The sequence below is a fragment of the Herpailurus yagouaroundi genome, unplaced genomic scaffold, assembly GCF_014898765.1.
Source record: "Herpailurus yagouaroundi ecotype Mexico unplaced genomic scaffold, PumYag 28, whole genome shotgun sequence".
Classification (NCBI taxonomy): Eukaryota; Metazoa; Chordata; class Mammalia; order Carnivora; family Felidae; genus Herpailurus; species Herpailurus yagouaroundi.
In genome coordinates, this window is record NW_024412376.1 from 6,649,219 (window position 1) to 6,669,262 (window position 20,044).

The following is a 20,044-nucleotide window of genomic DNA, read 5'->3' on the forward strand; positions in this document are numbered from 1 at the left end:
ATCTCACAGTTCATGGGTTTGAGCCCCGTGTTGGGTTCTGTGCTGTCAGCTGGGAGCCTGCTTCAGATCCTCCCTCCAGCCCCTCCCCTGCACGCTCGCGCACTCTCTCTCTCTCTCTCTCAAAAACGAATAAACATTTTTAAAAAATGTTTTAAAAAGTGTCCCTTTTATGTGTTAAATAATTCGTGTTTCTTCCTTAACTTCTTTTTGTTGTTGTTGTTTCTTAACTTTTTTTTTTTTTTTAAGTTCACCTATTTATTTTCAAGAGAGAGAGAGGGAGAGGGAGAGAGAGAGAGAGCAAGGGAGGGGCAAAGAGAGAGGGAGAGAGAGAATCCCAAGCCAGCTCCACACTGTCAGCAAGGAGCCTGATGCGGGGCTCAAACTCACAAACCATGAGGTCATGACCTAAGCCAAAACCAGAAGTCAGATGCTTAACCAGCTGACACACCCAGAAGCTCCCTCCTTCTTTAACTCCTTAAGATACTGCCCCAAGTATAAAAAAGCTCTCCCCTTTGGATCAACTTTATTTTTACATGTTTTTTTTTTTTTCTTTCTCTTCTGATGCATCTGCAACTGACCTGCAGATTTTATTTTGTCCTTTTTGCAGACTGGAAGTGTCTCCAGAGGCTCAACCCACAGCCAGGCTTCCTTCTTCCCCTGACTCTCCTCTCTTTTTTTCCGCTCTTCTTTCCAGTTCTGGCCAGACACCTGTCCTTTCTAAATCGGGTCATGGCTCAGAGACACTGTCCTCTGAATCTCCTTCTGTCTTCTTCTCTTTCTCATCTCCCGTAGCGGCCCCCATTTCCACATCCACGCCAGTTGAAAACTGGCCTTCCACAGACAAGGGCCAGGCCGGTCCTGAAGAACCATCCTTACTCCTTAAAGCAGAATTGCAAAAGGAGAGTTTAACACAAGTTCCAAAGACTGTTTCTTGTGCCTCGGGGTCACTTTCTAAACAGCTACCCACTCCAGTGAGGAAAGGGCCAGAAGATTCTCCGAGGAAGACCAGTGAGGTAGGCCCAGAGAACACCGTCAGTAATGACTCAGCAAAGTCTCTCCTGAAGCAGCCTGAGACCGAGCCACAAGAAGTTCTGAGGTTGCCCCCCTCAGAACAAGCCTCTGTCCCTTCATCTCAAGGGACCCAAGAAATGACATTCGCCCTTTCATCCCCAAGTGGCGAGATTGAAAGCCCAGCTGGGAAGCCTCCGATGGGGGAAGACACAGATGTCACAAGTCCATGTGGGTCTTGTGGGGAGAACAGAGTGAAGGACAGCAGAACGGCTTCTGCGGTTCCAGAAGCAGTGTCCCCTCTTCAGATGGCAGAATCATCCCCCACTCTTGGCTCTGTGATGCAGACGCACGAGGAGAATGTCCATGAGGGCCAAAAGAAAATCAAGAAGCGGGTGTCATTTTCTGAGCAGCTCTTTACGGAGGAGGAGTTAGAGAAGTCCCCCGGGTCAGAGGAGGAGGACGAAGGGAACCCCCAGGAGCCGCCACGGGAAGGAGCCACGGCTGGAAATGGGTCAGATGGGGAGCCTGCCGGGTCTGTCCACACAGAGGACTCCAAGAGGGAAGCGGCCAGTCAGGGTGCGCTAGCTTCCACGGCCGATCCCCTTGCCCTCCCCTGCGAGGAGAGTTTCTCAGAAGGCCCCGTGAGTGAAGCAAGCTCGGAGCAAGACCTTCCCCTCTGTGGGGTCGAGGGAGACCATCTGCTCATGGCCGAGAATCAGAGCAAAGCCAGTGATCACGAAGGCTTATTGTCCGACCCCCTGGGCGGCCTTCCCTCTGCCCCAGGTGTTAGCTCTCCAGTCCTGGCTGACCTGGGCTTAACCCTTCCTTCCATCCCCGAAGTGGCATCGGATGACGAAAGAGTGGATCAGGTTGAAGATGACGGAGATGGAGAGATGGCCCAGGTGGCAGCCCCGGAAGCCGGGCCTTCTTCCTTGAGCGCGTCACCTGCCCGTCCTGAGATGGGAAAGGGGCCCAGAGGCCAGGCGGTTGTGTGGGCGGCGCCCACCGAGAGCCTGCACGACCCCCAGTCGAAGGCACCCAAAGCATCCGTTACAGTTTCTTCTTCGGACCACGGCTTCCCGACCACAGCTTTGGGAATTCATAAACCAGATCGTGGCAAGAGTTCACGCTCGGATAAACAGCGGTCAGGTCCTGGCGGTGGCGAGAAGGAAGAGTTGCCGGGAAATGGGGGGCCAAGCCAGCGTCCTGAAGCGGCCCTGGATTCTCCTGTACCCAGCCCCTCCTTTTCTGAGACCTTTCCTGTTCCGCACTCTTTTCCTAGCTACCCACACGCTGACACGCACCACACCAGTACAGCAGAATCTCAAAAAAAAGCAACAGCAGAGGGCCCTGCTGGTAAGGTGGACAATTCTGGCAAGAGGAAGCCGCTTCTTCAGGCCTGGGTCTCACCCTCAGAGACACATCCAGTCTCAGCTCAGCCGAGCACGGGAACGGGGTCAGCCAAGCACAGGTGAGAGTCGGGAAAGGCTGTTTCGACGTGAGCGATGTCCCCCACCCTGCCCACCCTGCCCTTTGCTTTTTGCCTGCCGAGGTTCTGGCTTTCTAACCGCACAGATCTCTTGATGGTACATACTGTGCATTTGGCTGGTAGGGGCTGTTTTCAAAAGGTCTCCCCCTGTGGTGGGAATCCCTCCCCTAGACACTCCTACTTTTGTAAGGAGGACATAGTGACAGGCTTCAAAGCCAGTTTTGGAATAATTCAGCATAGTCAGATTTGGGGCTCTCAGATTGCAGAGATGTCTCGTGACCAGCATCTTCCTAGTATCAGAAGCCAACGGAGACAGAGTGGTGGAACCTAGCAGGGTTGAAAGCTTGCGTTAAGCACCGGCCGATGTGAAGTGGGCGTATTTGTTCTGAACTCTTCCTTTACTGTTGAGGAGCAGCAGGCTCTGTAGGGACTCACACGGTGCAATCTGAGGCTGTCGTTGTCTCAAAAGTAAGAGACCGTCTCTAATGTTCTTCTGACAGTGATCAGGAGACCAAGGGTCTCGCGAGAATGTCAGGACCCCTGGCTGTCAGGTGGGTGGGTTTTGTTGATCCTGTGGCTGCCTTGTGCTGACTGCTTTCACTTCCACAGGAACATTGGCGTGTGTTGGACTGGGGGTGTGAATACAATGTATCACCGCTCTGTCCCCTTGTCTGTCTTGCTGACTGCCATCTGTGAGATGGACAGTTTCTCAGTTTTGTCATTACAGAAAGATCTAAGGATCCTATCCCCTTCTCTTTAGACTTCATCCCGTGAAGCCAATGAACGCAGCAGCCCCCAAGATTGTTAATTCCAGCTTGGGCACTGCCACCATCATCAGTGAGAACATGATCAACGAAGCCATGATGAAGGTATGCTTTCTCCAAGAAATAGGCATGCTAGGGGTGCCTGGGTGGCTCCTTCGGTTAAGCGCCCGACTTCAGCTCAGGTCATGATCTCACTCTCCGTGAGTTCAAGCCCCGCATTGGGCTCCGTGCTGACAGCTCAGCTCAGAGCCAGGAGCCTGCTTCCAATTCTGTGTCTGTCTCTCTCTGTTCCTCTCCTGCTCATACTCTGTCTCTCTCTCTCTCTCTCTCTCTCTCAAAAATAAACATTAAAAAAAAAATTAAAAAAAAAAGAAATAGACATGCTAGTTAGGGATCTATACAAAACCCGTTTCTAGAGCCACCATTATGTACACCTCCTTGGGTAGCAGGTAACGCCAGGAGCAATTTAACCTTATGTCTGTGTCTTTGGATAATCTTTGGGAGCTTCTACACTTTCCACTAGATAATTACTATTCCCCTTATGGTTACTGACTTATTGGCAGATTGTTTGTTGTCCCCAAGCAACGTGATTGATACTGTTACTTCTTGTCAGTAAGAAGAAAATGTCACCCACCATCTGGTCCATTCAAATTCGATATTTTCATTTCCCCGTGTATCTTTTCTTATCTTTTGGCACGAATGTAAAATTCCTGGGGTTGTAATCATGGCATAGATATAATTTTCTGAAACTTTATTCTGCAGTCATTTCAAAATTAAAAGTTGCAAGAATAGAACAAAGAACTCCTATATACCTTTCATCCCAATTCACCAATTGTTGACATCTTACCACAGTGGTTTTATCATTGCCACCCTCTCTCTCCCCATCCCTGTCTGTTCTGTCTTTGTATATACATACTTTTTTTTTCTTCTGAACCGCTGGAGGGTAAGTTGCCTACCTCATGTCCCTTTTACCTCTAAAATACCTAAGCATGTGATTCCTAAGAATAAGGATATTTAATCAGGATCACGACTTTTAAAATTGGCGTAATCCTCTTTTCTCATCTCTAGCCCAAATTTCAGGTCCACCCGTTGTCTCATTAGTGTGCTCCTTCGTTTTTCTGTCTTTCTTTCTAGTCCGGGATCCAATCCAGGATCTCTCGCTCTTAGTTGCTGTGTCTCTCTAGACTCTTTTATCCTGGATCCCTCAGCCTTCTTTGTCTTTCAAGACCTTGACATTTTCTAAGACTTCAGATCAGTTGTTTTGTAGAGTTCTCCTCAGTTTGGATTTGTCTGCTCAAAACCTCATGGTTTGGTTGAGGTTATGCATTCTTGGCAGGAATTAACCATGCAAGTCATGTGTCCCTTCCCGGTGCATCGTGTAAATAGGCACATGGTTTCAGCTTGTCCTGGTAGTGGGAGTGTTAACTCTGATGACTTTCTGTAGGTGGTGCCCACCAGCGTCTCTAGGATAACATTGCTATTTATCCCCTTTACAATCAATAAGAATTTGTGGGGAATTAATTTCAGACTCTGTAGGTATCCTGCTCCTCACCAAACTTTCATTCTCAGGCTTTTGTATCCACTGATGAATACATCAGTGGCCAAATTGGTGGTTTTCCAGCCCCATTGCCTGTATGGAGACACTGGTTCTCTTATTCATTTGGTGGTTTATCTAGTATACCATAAGCATTTTTGTATGTTGCTACTTAATTCTTTGAAATGGTTATATGAATATTTACTTAACCTGTTCCCCTATTATTGGATATTTGGGCTGTTGTCTGTTTTTCAGTGTGAATGCTGTCATAGTCAATAATTTCTCGCATAGAACTTTTTCCCTTCTTAAGCTAAATCTCCAGGAAGAATATTGCTTGATTAGAGGCTCTCTTCTCTTTAAAAAGCTTGGGCTAACTTTAAAACAACAACTCCTGCCCGCAAATCAAACAAAACCAACCCCTCCCTTCCCCCCCCCCCGAGCCCCAGATGATCTCTGCTATAGAGTGTCTCCATTCTGCCCTTTCTGGTTCAAAAATCAGGAGGATTTAGAACATTGCCTTGTTGCAGACCTCTGGTCTTTGACTCATTGTCACGTGGGCTGGAGGAGAATGATTTACTGAGGGACTGGTGGGCAAGGATGTGTTGCATTTCAAATATGTGGAGAGGAATTTCCTAACTGACTCCTGGGGTAGTCACTGTCAGTAGAAATGAACCTTATTTCTATTTTAGTTTAGGGCATCTAGAAATTGCATTCAATCAGAGATCTTACAGTCTTGTGCAGTGTAAGACATCAAGTAGCTTTTCTGTTTTTATTTTTTATTGTTTAGTTTATGTTTTAAAGTTTATTTATTTTGACGGGGGGGGGGGGGGGGGAGCACAAGCAGGGCAGAGAGAGTCAGAGAGAGACAAAGAGAGAGAGAGAGACTGAGAATCCCAAGCAGGCTCCATGCTGTCCACGCAGAGCCTGATGCAGGGCTGAATCCCATCAACTGAGATCCTGACCTGAGCCCTAATCAAGAGTCGGACGCCCAACTGACTGAGCCACCCAGGCACCCCAGTTTTTGTGTTTTTATTCTTTTTTTTTAAGTTTATTTATTTTGAGAGAGAGAGAGTGGGAGGGGCAGAGAGAGAACCCCAAGTAGGCACCACACTGTTAGTGCAGAGCCTGATGCGGGGCTCGCACTCACAGAACTTGGAGGTCATGACCTGAGTTGAAACCAGGAGTTGGACGCTTAACCAGCTGAGCCACCCAGGCGCCCCAGTTTTTGTGTTTTTAAAATAAAAACTTTCGCTCATGCCTCCTTTACTCCCGCAAGCATTTTTAAAGCTTTGGTTAGTCGGTATTACCTCTGGCTCCATTGCACCTGTGCCACCAGGAGCTGGGCTAAAGGGTCCCTGAGATCAGAGATTCAGGTAAAGAGGCTGAGCGGTAATGACAGATGGTTGCTGCGAGCTGTTTAGCATCTTCCAGCCGCCTCGCCTTCTCTTTTGCTTGTACTACATGCTTCCAGGGCCGCCGGTAAGTAAGCATCATTCTCAGAATGATCAGCTGTGGCCAGTACAGTGTGCCTGCTGTGTTTTAGCCATAGCCTAAAACCACACCATAACTCGACCAACGCAGCTTGGCTGGTTTCTGTGGGTGTGGAGAGGAGGCCGAGTTTATCTTCCTGGAGTTAACGATATTTACCAGGAAACCGGGCAAAAGGACAGCACAAAAGGGACAGTAATGAAAACCAGGGTCGTGGAGCAGCCTCCCATCCCTCCTTCCTTTTACTGTGGAATGCAGCTGGGCTCCAAAGAGAAACAAACACCTAGCTGTCGGGAAGTGAGCAAGACCCTTGGCTCCCATTTTATTTATTCTTCAAAGCTCATGTAATCAGGGGCTTATCTCCTGGCCCTGATTGAGAGAATAACTTGCCTTACAACAAAGGCAACTGCTGCTTATTTTGCTTATGGTTTGTCCGCCCCACCGCTGCCCCTCTGGCTGGCTGCAACAAAGCGCTTGGTCCTGGACCATGCCTCGTAAATATTCTGAGTAAATATGGAAAGTTTCCTGGAGACTGCTATTGGCCCTCTGTGTAATAGATGCTTTGTACTAAGCCGTAAATAATATTTATAAAAGTAACTATTCTTTGGAATGTTGCAAAGTAAGACAGAGGTTAGGGAAAGAAATTGCATAGCTAAAGTTATGAAAAGATAGCTGAAGCATTGCTACAATGGCTTTTTTGGGGAGGCGGGTTCCTGTTTTAGGGCCTCCCTTCTTTCTAGATGATTTAAAACTTAGTGTATTATTTACCCAAGTGGCTTTAACACTTCCATTTAAAAATAATACAGCCACCCAGGGGCGCCTGGGTGGCTCAGTCGTTTGGGCAGCTGACTGCAGCTCAGGTCATGGTCTCGCGGTCGGTGAGTTTAAGCCCCACATCGGGCTCTGTGCTGACAGCTCAGAGCTGGAGGCTGCTTCTGATTCTGTGTCTCCCTCTCTCTCTCTGCCCCTTCCCTGCTTGCTGCTCTCTGTCTCTCCCAAAAATAACAAACATTAAAAAAAAAATTTAAAAATAATACCACCACCTAGATCCAAAAATCATCTGTCCTATTAATATGGAAACAGTTGGACCCAAATTTGAAAAGACATTATTATTATTATTATTATTATTATTATTACAACTATGGGAGGGGGAGTCCAATGCAAAAATCCTGGAAGGAAATATGTGACAAGGAATTAACAGATATTTTCTTTGTACCTCTTCCTCACCATGGCTGTTGCTCACTTTCTGTAATGCTGGATTGTTTTGCAGTTTTTTAAATGATCACATGTCTAGGATCGTGTAATGATTTCAAAGTCTTACATTCTTTCCCCTTTGGATTATGAAATCAAATTGAATCGCTGTTTCACAGTTTGTAAGGTATGAAGTATGCATGCTCTTTCAATCCTCTGCATCTATTGTAAGGAAATATTTTAGAGATATGATCAAAGATTTCTGCTCAGGCATTTTAATAAAAACTGTTATGTATAATTTTGAAAACAACCTAAATATCCAGCAATAGAGAGATGGGTAAAGTATAATGAAATTTTAGGCATCTGTTAAAAAACGTGATTTTTGCCAAAATTTAATGATGGGAAAATGCTCACAAAACAATAATTTTAAAATGCTTTTAAGCCATATTCTGCGTGATGCTTAAAGTTTGAAAATATACCATAAAGAAACCAAGGAAGGGGCGCCTGGGTGGCTCAGTCGGTTGGGCGTCCGACTTCAGCTCAGGTTGTGATCTCGCGGTCCGTTAGTTCGAGCCCCGCGTCGGGCTCTGAGCTGATGGCTCAGAGCCTGGAGCCTGCTTCCAGTTATGTGTCTCCCTCTCTCTCTGCCCCTCCCCCGTTCATGCTCTGTCTCTCTCTCTGTCTCAAAAATAAATAAACGTTAAAAAAAATTTTTTTTTAAATTAAAAAAAAAAAGAAACCAAGGAAACAATAGGAGACCCAAATGTTAAGTGTTGGAGTTACAGGCAATAATTTTTTCCCTTTTCTGTAGTTGAGATTTTCCATTATGAGGGAATATTCCCTTTAAAGTGAAAAACAGAATTCTGTTATTTTGGGGGGGAAATCAATTTTAATCCATGCCCAAAGTCTAGTTGACTCGTCACTCCCATCTCTGAAGTTTGTCGTGATCTCTTGTGTGACAGTGGGCGCTTGGTTGTCCAGCTCTCTGGACTCTGAGCCCCTGAGCCCCTGCGCATACCTGGTCCCTACTCTCGAGGAATCCCTGCCTGTCCCTCCCTCCAGGTGACAGCTTCTTCATGTTTCTATCTCACAAACTGTCTTACAGAGAGTATCTTATGTGATCCACATTTTTTAATAAAATCCTTACATGACAGAGTTGTGATCTAAAAACCCTTGAGAACATATTCTTCGCTATTGTTTCCAAAGAGTACTTTTTTTCTTGATAGGATGTATCAATAGACGTGCAACTAGTTTTTTAAAAATTGTGGTAGAGACACCTGGGTGGCTCAATCAGTTGAGTGTCTGACCTTGGCTCAGGTCATGATCTCACAGTTCATGAGTTCGAGCCCCGCGTCAGGCTTGCTTCTGTTAGCGCAGAACCGACTTCGGATCCTCTGTCCCTCTCGCTCTCTGCACTGCACCACCCCTACCCCCCCCCCCACCCCCCGTGCTCTCTCTCTCTCCCTCTCAAAAATAAATAAACATTAAAAAAAATTGTGGTAGGGGTGCCTGGGTGGCTCAGTCGGTTAAGCGTCCGACTTCAGCTCCGGTCATGATCTCACGGTTCATGAATTCCAGACCCACTGCAGGCTCTGTACTGGTAGCTCAGAGCCTGGAACCTGCTTCAGATTCTGTATCTCCCTCTCTCTCTGCTCCTCCCTTGCTCATGCTGTGTCTCTCTCTGTCTCAAAAATAAATAAAAACATTAAAGAAAATTGTGGTAAAATAAACATAAAACTTACCATCTTAAGCATTTAAAATTTTTTAAAATTATTTTTTAAAATTCAAGTGTAATTGGCATTTAGTATTATATTAGTTTCAGGTGTACAGTTTAATGATTCATCAATTCCATACATTAGTCGCTGCTCATTATGATGTACTCTTAATCCCTTTTGCCTGTTTCAGCCATACTCCCACCTACGCCCCCTCTGGTAACCACTAGTTCTCTATATTTCAGAGTCTGAGGGTTTTTCTCTCTTTTTTTTCTTTCTTTGTTTTGTTTCTTAAATTCCATATGTGAGTGAAATCATATGGTATTTGTCTTTCTGTGACTTATTTTGCTTAACATTATACTCTCTAGATCCGTCCATGTTGTTGCAAATGGTAAGGTTTTGTTCTTTTTTTGTGGCTGAATAACATTCCATTGTATATATTACCACATTTTTTTTTTTTTTAACCCATTTATCTATTGAGGACACTTGGGCTGCTTCCATGGTTTGGCTCTTGTAAACTATGCTGCAGTAAACATGGGGGTGTGTATATCTTTTTGAATTAGTGTTTTTGTTTTCTTTGGGTGAATACCTAGTAGTGGAATTACCGGATCAGTTCTATTTTTAATTTTTAAAGGCACCTCCATACCATTTTCCACAGTGGCTGCACCAGTTTGCATTCCCACCACAGTGTACGAGAGATTTTAAGCACCTTTAAGCATACAGATCGGTAGGGTTAAGTATAGTCACATTGTATAGCCAGTCTCCAGAATTCTTTTCCAGGCATGCAACTTTCTGGCTGAAGATTGTTTTAGAATTACAAATAGAGCGATTGAGGTCTAGAGGGATGTATGCCTTCAACAAGGTAAAAAACAAAAACAACAGAAAGATTAAGGGAGAAGTTGTTTTTTGAAAAGTAGTCCAACATCTCACCTGTTTCTGTGCAGCCTGTGGCAGGTGAAAACCTGCTCTGCGGATGGAAATGTTGGTGTGGGCTTCTAAGCCAGTCGTACAAGCACTGTGCTTCCCTTCTGAGCCAGGGTGGGAGAGGTGGCCTATCTCTCTGATTTCTGGCTAGTGTGTAGGCAGCTTATGTCACGGGACTGAACAGGGCTGTCTATGTGTTTTTGTCAAAGAGTGAATGATGATTCTTCTTATTTCTTTATTATAATATATCATAAATAAATATGTTTGTTTATTTTGAGGGGGAGAGAGAGTGGGCAGGGAAGGGGCAGGGAGGTGGGGGAAAAAAGAGGATCCCAAGCAGGCTCTGTGCTGCCAGTGCAGAACCTGATACGGGGCTCGAACCCTTGAACCATGAGATCATGACCTGAGCCTTGGTCATGACCTGACCAAGAGTCGGACGCTTAACCAACTGAGCCACCTAGGTTCCCCATGAGGATTCTCTTGACTTAGCTTCTTGTAGAAGGTGGTCTCTGAGCCTTCCTAAGTGAAATTGTTTGACCCTCAGGGTGGTGAAACTGATTGCCTCCGAGTTCTGCAGGCAAAAGTGTCTTGAGGTGGCTCTAGGAATTTGTTTCTTTAAACTTCTAAATCCCCTGAACTACAAATTTCAGGAAAAGTTAAGTTGCGTGGGGGGGGGGGGGGGCCCCTCCCCCACACAACTGGAGACTTGGTATGATTAGGTGCTTTTTATTCAGTCCTTACCTAGTGTTTCCTCACTGTTTGGGCCTGGTCACTTTACAGGTGGACATCAGTCATCCCAGGTGTTCACAGACCTCCTGTTACTACATTGAATAACAGACAACAAAGGCCCTATGTGGCCTGGAAGGCCTAAAATATTCACTGTCTGGTCCTTTACAGAAAACTTTGTCAATAACTGCTTTTCCACCAGAACTGCAAACACATTCCCAGGAGGCTCAGACGGCTAACATTTTCCTCTTTTGTATTTCTTTTAGATATTTGACTTCTTTGCTGACTTTACCACTTTTTCTCCCCCTCTCTCCTCCCCCTAAAGAAATACAACCCATCGGACCCTGCCTTCGCTTATGCACAGCTAACCCACGATGAGCTGATCCAGCTGGTCCTCAAACAGAAGGAGACGATAAGCAAGAAGGAGTTTCAGGTCCGCGAGCTGGAAGACTACATTGACAACCTGCTAGTCAGGGTCATGGAGGAGACCCCCAACATCCTCCGGATTCCCACTCAGGTCGGCAAAAAGGCAGGAAAGATGTGAATCGTCAGCCTGCGACACCGAGACTTCTTTGTGAGTTTGTTTCCACCTGCCCCGGAGGTCAAGGACTCAGCATGCCTGATAACCGGCACACAGGCTCGAAATCACCATCTATCTCCCTTGTGTGTTATCTGGCAAGAGTCCGTTCTACCAGTTGAGACCAGGTTAATTATTACAATGAATCTTTTACTGTACAGTCCCAGGGTTTTGTTTTTAAATGCCACTGTGCCTTTGACTATCCTGTAAATATTTTATGCTCTGATCGGAGACATGGTCATAAGGTCTGCTCCTGGCCCAGAGATTCAGATGGCGCAGGGGATATTCATATATTTAACATTGGGATGATTTTCTTTCTTTGATATTGAAATTTAAAGATACGTACCCCTTCCTCCCCCAGTCAGTAAAGCGTGGGGCGAAATGAGAAGGACCGTGTGGTTGGTGTTGCGTTACATACACTTGCTTGGCTTTTGAGTAGCTCAGGGTGGCTTTTGGCTGCGGGTGCTAAATTCTGATACCGTGTGAACCTTCTGGGCTTCTTCGACTTGGTCTTGTTGATTTGACTGGAGCAGGGGAGTTTAAAGAAAGCCCCTGAGTGTGCCTTGCAGATTTGGAACAAGCTGCCTTTTCTAAACGTTGCTACCACTACTCTCTAGCCTTAAAATGTGCTCTTTATCAATCCTTAGGGCGTGTCTGTAGAGACATGAGAAGTTGAATAGGGAATTAGAGAATCATTTTGCACTCACTTAATGGGGTTGGTCAAAGTCTCATGATAGCCGGGTTCCTAGCTGGCTAGAGTAGCCTAGTCGGTGCCTTGATAAGGGATTGGATGACCCATACACTCACTAAAATGGTTCTGCCAGGTACGGAATGATTTTAGTAGGATTCCTTTGGCCTTGCTTGGCCCCCGGATTTCCTCAGCAGCATTTCCCGGCGTTTCCCCCACCATATTATAAAATTATGAAGAGCAAGAAGGCAACACTTAGTTTTGGTTTGCTGTATTTATAAATCTAAGAGGATACCCTTTTTTTTTTTTTTTTTTTTTTTTAAAGCTAGGACACGTCTTCACTAACAGCACCCAGTTCCGATCCTTCAGGTAGTTTCATTGTCCGGAACCTAATACTGGAATTAGAATATTTCTGCGTTGGTCAGTTTTTTCTCGTGGTTGTGACAGGATCTGATCAAATCTTTACCTCTCTCCTGGGGGAAGAATATCCGAGGCTAGCGTGGTGGGTGGGGCTTGAGGATTGGCTAGGGATCGCTTCTCTGTCTGTCCTTGTTATATATGGAGGTTAAGAGGCAAGATGGTTGTCAGCAGAGGCCCTTTTCAGGATCACATTTGCTGCAATGTTAGTTATATCGGAGCACTTTAATCTGAAGGATGATACTGTAACTTGATTTATCGAATTAGCTGTTAATTATCTTTAGCTATTTTATTTAATACTGTCTTACAGTAGTGGAGACCACTGTAAGCCTCTCAGATGCCTTGTATTTTTGGAGTGCTATGAAAGTTATTTACATACCTGCAAAAAGAACCTTATATTCCACTTGAACTCTGAAAATGTGCGTGTATATATTTATTCTGCAATATATTTTTTACTTATAAGTGTATTTTGACTGTGATAACCCAAGTGTACTGGGGGCAGGTGTGGTCTGAATGATTTCTCCTTAGAAGGGCTGGTGTGGAGACCTGTTCACAAGAGGTGGTTGGTCTGGAGATAATCTGCTTCTAGGACCTTGGGCACGTAACTAACTCAGTCAGTGTTTGAGAGGGAAGTCTGGGTAGAGGAGTGAATTCCTGTGCTCTGAAATGCCACTTGAGAACTCTGGAGAATGAAGGACAATTTACTTCAAGGGTGTCTGGCTTCTACCACTGCTGGAAAAAACCCGAATTCATAGCATTCCTGCACCTCTCAGCGTAGATCACCTGGAGGTCATTAGTTAACGACTGTCCGACTGTCCTCGAGGACTCTTGACTCTGGGGGAGAATTTATCTAGGAAGAATTTTAGTCTGCTCTGAGCCATTAGCAAGGGTTGGAGCTCCTCTAACTGGCGGGGGTTGGGGGGGCACACACCCAAGTACACAAAGAGAGCTGGGACCCGCCTCTGGCTGCTGTAAATGCTAACCCAGTTGAAGGACCCTGGGAGGAAGCTGTGTTCTGGAGAAGCTGGAGCAGCTCTCCTCTTCCTGGCCTTGCCCGGCTGCCTTCAGAAAGAGCAGTCAGGACTTTAGGGAAGCATCCGATTAAATACCAAACACCTTGCAGTGAACTTCAGTTGGAGGTCAGACTCCTGAAAAAATGTCAGTCCTTTGCCCGACTACTTGCTGTCCATCTCATTGGACTTTGACAGGTTTCTTGCCCTCCGTCTTATTCCTGTGTGTTAGCCACATCGGGGTGGCAGAACGGAGGAGCAAGAAAGTCTGCCCTTTGCCTCTGCTGAGTGGAGAGGTGTGTGCACGGATGGGGTGTATGCATGGATGGGGTGTATGCATGCCGTTTCCAGCTTTGCCCGCAGCGGGCGGCGCTCAGAAGGTCAGAGAGGAGGGAGGATCCTCGCCGCTCAGCCACATACTGTGTTGAAGTCCAGAGGCAACTTAATGTTAAATTAGGATCTTCCCTCCCTGGGTCCTTTTTCCCAATTGACCTTTCTGTTTTCTTTCTGAGAACTACTAATGAATTATCCCTCAAGGCCGAAAGAGTCATTGCCTTAGGTGGAGAACTTAACCTCCTACTAGTCACATCAACGGCAACTCTGGTTTCTCAGTATCTACTATGGGAGCCACTGACGTGACCTCTTCCTCCCTCCGATTGCAGGATTGCCCAGCATTTTTGGATTGTAAAACTATTCCCTGCCTTGTTACTTCGGGAATTTTTAACTTCTTTGGTTTCGTTTTTAACAAGTAACCTAAAATTTCTATAACACTAAATAAAATGGTACTACCTTTCAAAGATTTGTGTCTGTACTTTTGTGTGGGTGCAGCAAAATGTCTTCCGTCTTCTAGAAAACTTCTCTTGGGGAATGACCAGTGTTTCTCACCCCATGAAGGGTCTCTCACCTGGATTTCTGCTGCTTCCACCTTGCCTGGTGCCCAGAGGTCCCAATGCCCTTTCTCCCACAGAGGATGGGACATCTCTGATCCCTTCCCTACGACACGTCCCTCAATCTTGGCCTGCAGGGACCGTGGCATTTACCAGAAGGACATCATTTGAATTTTCTGTTCCCGCTACTAAAAGCTGCCGCCTGTTCCTCAGCACCGGGCACTTTTGGCTGAGTGTATGAGCAAGGTCCCTTCCTTGATCCCTCCACCCCAATCCCCCACCAGTTTCCTAGAGAGTGAAACGTTCACTGTGGGGATGTGATTTGAATTCATATTGTGTTCACACTGCCCAAGATCTGGGAGCCAAATCCCTGGTTCAGTCAACTTGGTTTTTCCATTCCTGAATAGAGGGTACTGGGGAAGCACAGGGAATCTTCTCCTGAGCTCAGCTCTCCTGGAAGTCTGAGCCTTTCCTGATGAGGTGAGAGGTCGGCCTGCCTCCCAACCATAGTCCATGCTCCAAGGGCCCCGACCTCTTGAAAGGGAGGAGATGCTTTTTCTTGCCCTGTGATAAAAGTCACACTGTAGAGGGACAGAGGTGGGCCTGGTACAGGTACTTCCCTGTGAAGCCCCTCTGGGTGGGATGGGGGGGGGCGCCCCTGAAGGCCTCCCTGGTAACCGCAACTAGTTGTCAGTGGTGGGGGCCGCCATGTAAAGTGATATGAAAGCAACTTCTCTTAAAACACAGCCCTCCAGGTTCAATTTAAGAAAAACAAAAGGAAACAAAACCCTCTGGAAGGAAGAGTCTTAGGGAAAGAAAGTTTCTTTATGCAAATGACCCTAACTTTTCCCTCTGAGGTCCTTCACTTTTTGTTTTGCAGTTGGTTCTGGCCCCGCCCCCCCCTCCCCCGCTGTGGCCTCCAGACCCAGCCCTCAGGGGCAGGCTGCTGTGTCTTTCAAACTCCAGGCCTCAGAGGGACACAACTCTCTCCTTTCTCTGAAGTCTTCTTAGCTTAGCTGCTAATAACAAAAAACAAACAAACATAACAACAACCAGGAAAATACAGAGAACGATTGTAAGATATATGAACAGCATAAAGAGTGAACTTTCCCAAATCCAGGATTCTGAGCTGAAGGAAGTCAAGCCCCCCTGGACCCTGGGAGCTTGGGCGTCTGTCAGGCGGCTTCAGGTTCTCACCTTGGCTTCCCAGTTGGTGAAAAGCCCTCTTCTGTTCTCCCTCTGAAGGAGTGGTGTCTTTTCCTCTCCCCTACACTCCCTTGTCCACTCACTTGGCCTGTAGATTTTTCTAAGTAATGTCATACATGCTTATGCCCAGAACAAAAGAAATCCTAAGCTCCTCGCTACCAAGAGGTAACTAACCACTGTTATTTTGATTCTTTGTCCTGGCATTTTCCCTCTTATACGAATAGATACACTTTATTTTTTTAAGAAATTTAATTTGTGATGGGTATTGAAGAGGGCATCTTTTGGGATGAGCACTGGGTGTTGTATGGAAACCAATTTGACAATAAATTTCATATATTAAAAAAAAATAAATAAAATGGCAGCATGACTTTCAAAAAAAAAGAAATTTAATTTGGAGTTTCTTTTTTTTTTTTCTTTCCTTAATTGAGGTGTAGTTGACCTACAATATTGTATTTGCTTCAGGTGTACAACTAGTGACGTGACATTTTATATACATTGGGAAGTGATCACCATGGTCCAGCTCTTACAGTATGCACTAGACTCCTGTTGCAACCTGGTGTCTTAATTATCTAGATACAATTTATTAACTTAAAAAAAATGTTTATTTTTGAGACAGCAAGAGAGAGAGAAGTGGGGGGGAGGGGCAGAGAGAGGGAGACACAGAATCCAAAGCAGGCTCCAGGCTCCGAGCTGTCAGCACAGAGCCCGACACGGGGCTCAAACACGAGCTGTGAGATCCTGACCTGAGCCGAAGTCGGACGCTCAACCGACTGAGCCACCCAGGCGCCCCAGATACACTTTAAGATGAAGATGGGAGCAGGCAGTGCAGTAAGTACGGACTGCTTTGAACATTTCTGCGTGCCTTTGGATACTGTTCTGCAACCAGGACGGATAGTGATCCTGGGGGAGAACGTGCCCAGCTAACTAACCGCCCCCCCCGCGCCCCCTGAAGCACACGCCCCTGGAAGAACTGTGGTGGCCGCGGATACCACCCAGGTTCCCTCCGGCGCCGCTTATCATCGGCCGCCTCTGGGCCAGAATAAACGCTTGCTGGGGAAGCACCCCGCCCCCTCCGCCCCCCCCTCCCCGGGGCCCGTGGAGAGCAGTCATTTACCGGGTGTGGTTCTGACGCTTTAACCAGGGCCCAGACATCAGCAGCACAGGCTGCCGGAACCCAACGTCCACCAGCGAATGGATCCCGTTCCCATGGCTTCTCTCCAGGTGTTCTCTCTGGGGCTGTGCCCTCACTCTCAGGGGAAGGCGGATTCACATTCAAAACAGGCTTCCTGAGCTCTGTGAGCCGACGTGTCCTAAAGCCCCCAGATCTCGACAGGTTTACACAGAAACCTGTATCTGAGCCCTGGAAATAGTCCCCTTGGTGCCCTTGATAAGCCCTCAGAGGAGAAAGAAAACTTGTCCTTGCCTATCAAGTGCCCTTCAGGCTAGCTTTGACTGCAACAGCATTTTTGCATTAAGCATTTGTATTCTTACTAGTCACTACACGCTGACAGGTACTATTTCTAATTCTCATCAAGGTAGATAGTATCTCCATCATGCAGATGAGGAAACGGAGTCCTAGACATGGGGAGAGTTTTAGTTCCCCTGGGGTGGCACAGTGAGTAGTTAAGAACAGATTTCGGGCCACCTGGGTGGCTCGGTTGAGTGTCCAACTCTTGATTTCAGCTCAGGTCGGTGAGATCGAGCCCCTCAACGGGCTCTGCACTGACAGTGTCGACCCTGCTTGGGATTCTCTCTCTCTGCCCCTCCCTCCCTCTCTGTCTCTCAAAAATAAATAAACTTTAAAAAAAAGGAAAAAAAATTAAAAAAAGAAGAACAGATTTGAACTCCTTGTCTGTCTGACCTGGAGGTCTAGAACAGGGGTCAGTAAATACAGCCTGCTTCCTGTTTTTATATGGCCCTCGAAGCAAGAATGATTTTGGCTTTTTTTTTTTTTTAACATAAAATGAATAAGTCTGGAGATCTAATGTACAGAATGATGGGCATAGTCAACAACACCACACCAAATACTGAAATTCTTACAATTAAAATAACAGTATTTCATGACACACGAACATTACATGAAATTCAAATGTCAGTGTCCACAAAGTTTTACTGGAATACAGCCATACTCATTTGTTCCCATAATTGTCTATGGCTGTTTCCACGTTATAAAAGCAGACTTGAGGGGTTGTAACAGAGACCTTATCATCTGCCAAGCCTAAATATTTGCTATCTGGCCCTTTACAGAGTTTGCTAACCCCTAGTCTAGGATCACTTTGGGAGTCAAGGAGATCATGTTGTAATTCTCTTGGGATCCTGGAGGACTGGTGCAGGCGGGGAAACAGTATGACTCGATTCCCTCTCAAGATGAGGCCAGCTAAGCCACAGCCTCCCTGAGGAGGGACGTTCCAGGTAAGTAAGCTGACTGGTATTCATGCTCTCAGTCTGTGCAGCGAATGGTGGCCTGGGACCACCTTCTTAGAGTTATCGGATGCCTTTATTCCTCGGAGTTCAAGAAATGGAACACATTAATCCTCAGCCCAGGAAAGGCGATGCGTGTAATGGGGATGGCATGAACAATGCAAAAGGAGGAGGCGGGTATGAGCAAGGGGAGTTAGCTGGCACCAGGATTTAGGTAGTTCGTGCTGTAGGCCATAGCGGTCTCACCGTGAGCGGTAGAGAAGATTGAGTTCCCACCAAAGAGTTGAGGTGATGGGAAGGCAATCCAGTCAGAAAGACTCCTCAGCCCGAGCCACCTGCCAGGCTTAGTGTGACAGGAGAGCGTGTCCTCAGGGCTCGGAGTGAAACTGGCTCAGAGTGATAAGGTTTCCTTTCAGTCCACTGAGCTGGGAGGAGCCCGGGGGTGAGGCCAGATTAAAGAGCAGAGGCAGCCCAGCTAGCTCTCCCTGGTGATTTGTTCTAAATTAGAATCGTCTTGTCTCAGAGAAGTTTAGTCTTAGAAGCTGTTGCTTCCTACAGGCCCACCTGGGACAGGTGTTCACAAGAGTGGACTAGCTCCTCACTGAATGCCAGCCCTCAGTATAGAAGATGGCCCCTGGACACCGGGACGACAAAGCCACATATTCTCACAAAGACTTGCAATCAGAGGGAGAGCTAGATGGGCGAACAACTAAGTAGAATACACACATCTAACTGAAGGAGGACGTGTGGGAGTTTGCTTCAGCCCCCACAGCAGCAGTGTCTTCCTTTCCCCTCTCCTCTCTGGAAAGAACTGTGGCTTGAGGTCCGTATTTCACATCTGGACCATGGTTGGGGCAGCCTTTCCAACAGCCTCCCCTCCCCAGTAGCTTTCTACTCAAATCCACACGTTCTGGGCGCTCTGCATTCCAGAAGCCCGTGTGCCAGGCACCATGTGGGCACTGGTTATACAGAGACAAGAAACATGGTTCCAGTTTCAGAGGCTGGGGTGGGGGGTGGGGGTTGCATGGGGGAGAGGGGTTTGAGGAGCATCTGGTAAACAGATCATCACTATCACTGAATGACGGTAACTCTTAGAAGAGTCTATAACAGCAGGAAGGGCACTAGGAGGTTGTGTCGGTCCTAATTTCCAGAGAAAGGCAAATAAATGAACTTCTTCCTCAGAGAGTGGAGAACCCCAGACTTACAAGCCTTAAAATTGGTTTTTGTAAGTCTTAAGTACAATCTACCCCCCAGTGGGGGGCCCAAACTCAGGACCCCAAGAGTTGCGCGCTCTACTGACCGAGTCAGCCAGGCGCCCCTGGACTTTTAAGTCTTACTAGAGAGCGCCATCTTCTGGTCTGGGTTCTGCCTACCTCCCAGCCTGTCTGAGGGCCAGGCCCTTGGGGTGTCACACACTTGTAACTGGAAAAGAGAATCACTCACTCCGCTACCCCTTATAGGCGCTGGTTGAAGGATCATAACACCGCTCTTCCATTTTACTAAGAGTAATGTTGGGAAAAGAAGAATTTTAACGCGACTTTCATGGGCAGAGGACTCTAGTAAAATCCCACTTTTTTTTTTTTTTAATGTAGTTAGGTTCAAGATCTGCACAAAATTGGGGGTGGGAGGAGTCTGATGCTGTTCTGTAGGGTAATGTAAAGAACCACTCCCAGTGCAATTATGTTGCTCTTGGGAACATATTTCCCCACCCCCGTAGGGATGTCGACTGTAGTGTCTAAAACTAATGGATGTCTCTGAGGGGTGTTTTGTGCACACACAAGCATGCCGGAATTATCAGAATTTATCTGCTGGACAGCCAGAAGTAAATCCTTATCACACACTTCGCACTAGTGGGCAAGTCTAGAGGAGACTTTGAATGCCAGTGCCCACCCAGAGCTACTGTGTTGAAGCCCCCTTGTGGTGTGGGGCTGGAGCGAGTAATTCAAATGTAAGGGAATGAACTGTTGGGGATTACTGTATCTTGGGTTGGGGGAAGGAG

The 20,044-nt window shown here is 46.6% G+C and overlaps 1 protein-coding gene across 3 annotated transcripts in view; it reads left to right on the top strand.

Annotated features, from left to right (window-relative positions):
• The window catches only part of RAB11FIP1 (RAB11 family interacting protein 1), a 33,303-nt gene extending 18,975 nt beyond the window's left edge, over positions 1 to 14,328 (top strand). For 2 of the 3 annotated variants that reach the window (XM_040459637.1, XM_040459714.1), the window contains exons 4-6: positions 608 to 2,482; positions 3,261 to 3,369; positions 11,165 to 14,328. In XM_040459637.1, coding sequence (XP_040315571.1) covers positions 608 to 2,482; positions 3,261 to 3,369; positions 11,165 to 11,383 — 2,203 coding nt within the window. In that variant the 3' untranslated portion in view covers positions 11,384 to 14,328. The remainder of the gene's footprint in view (positions 1 to 607; positions 2,483 to 3,260; positions 3,370 to 11,164) is intronic. The other variant, XM_040459787.1, reaches the window with a different exon arrangement.
• The last annotated feature ends 5,716 nt before the right edge of the window (positions 14,329 to 20,044 follow it).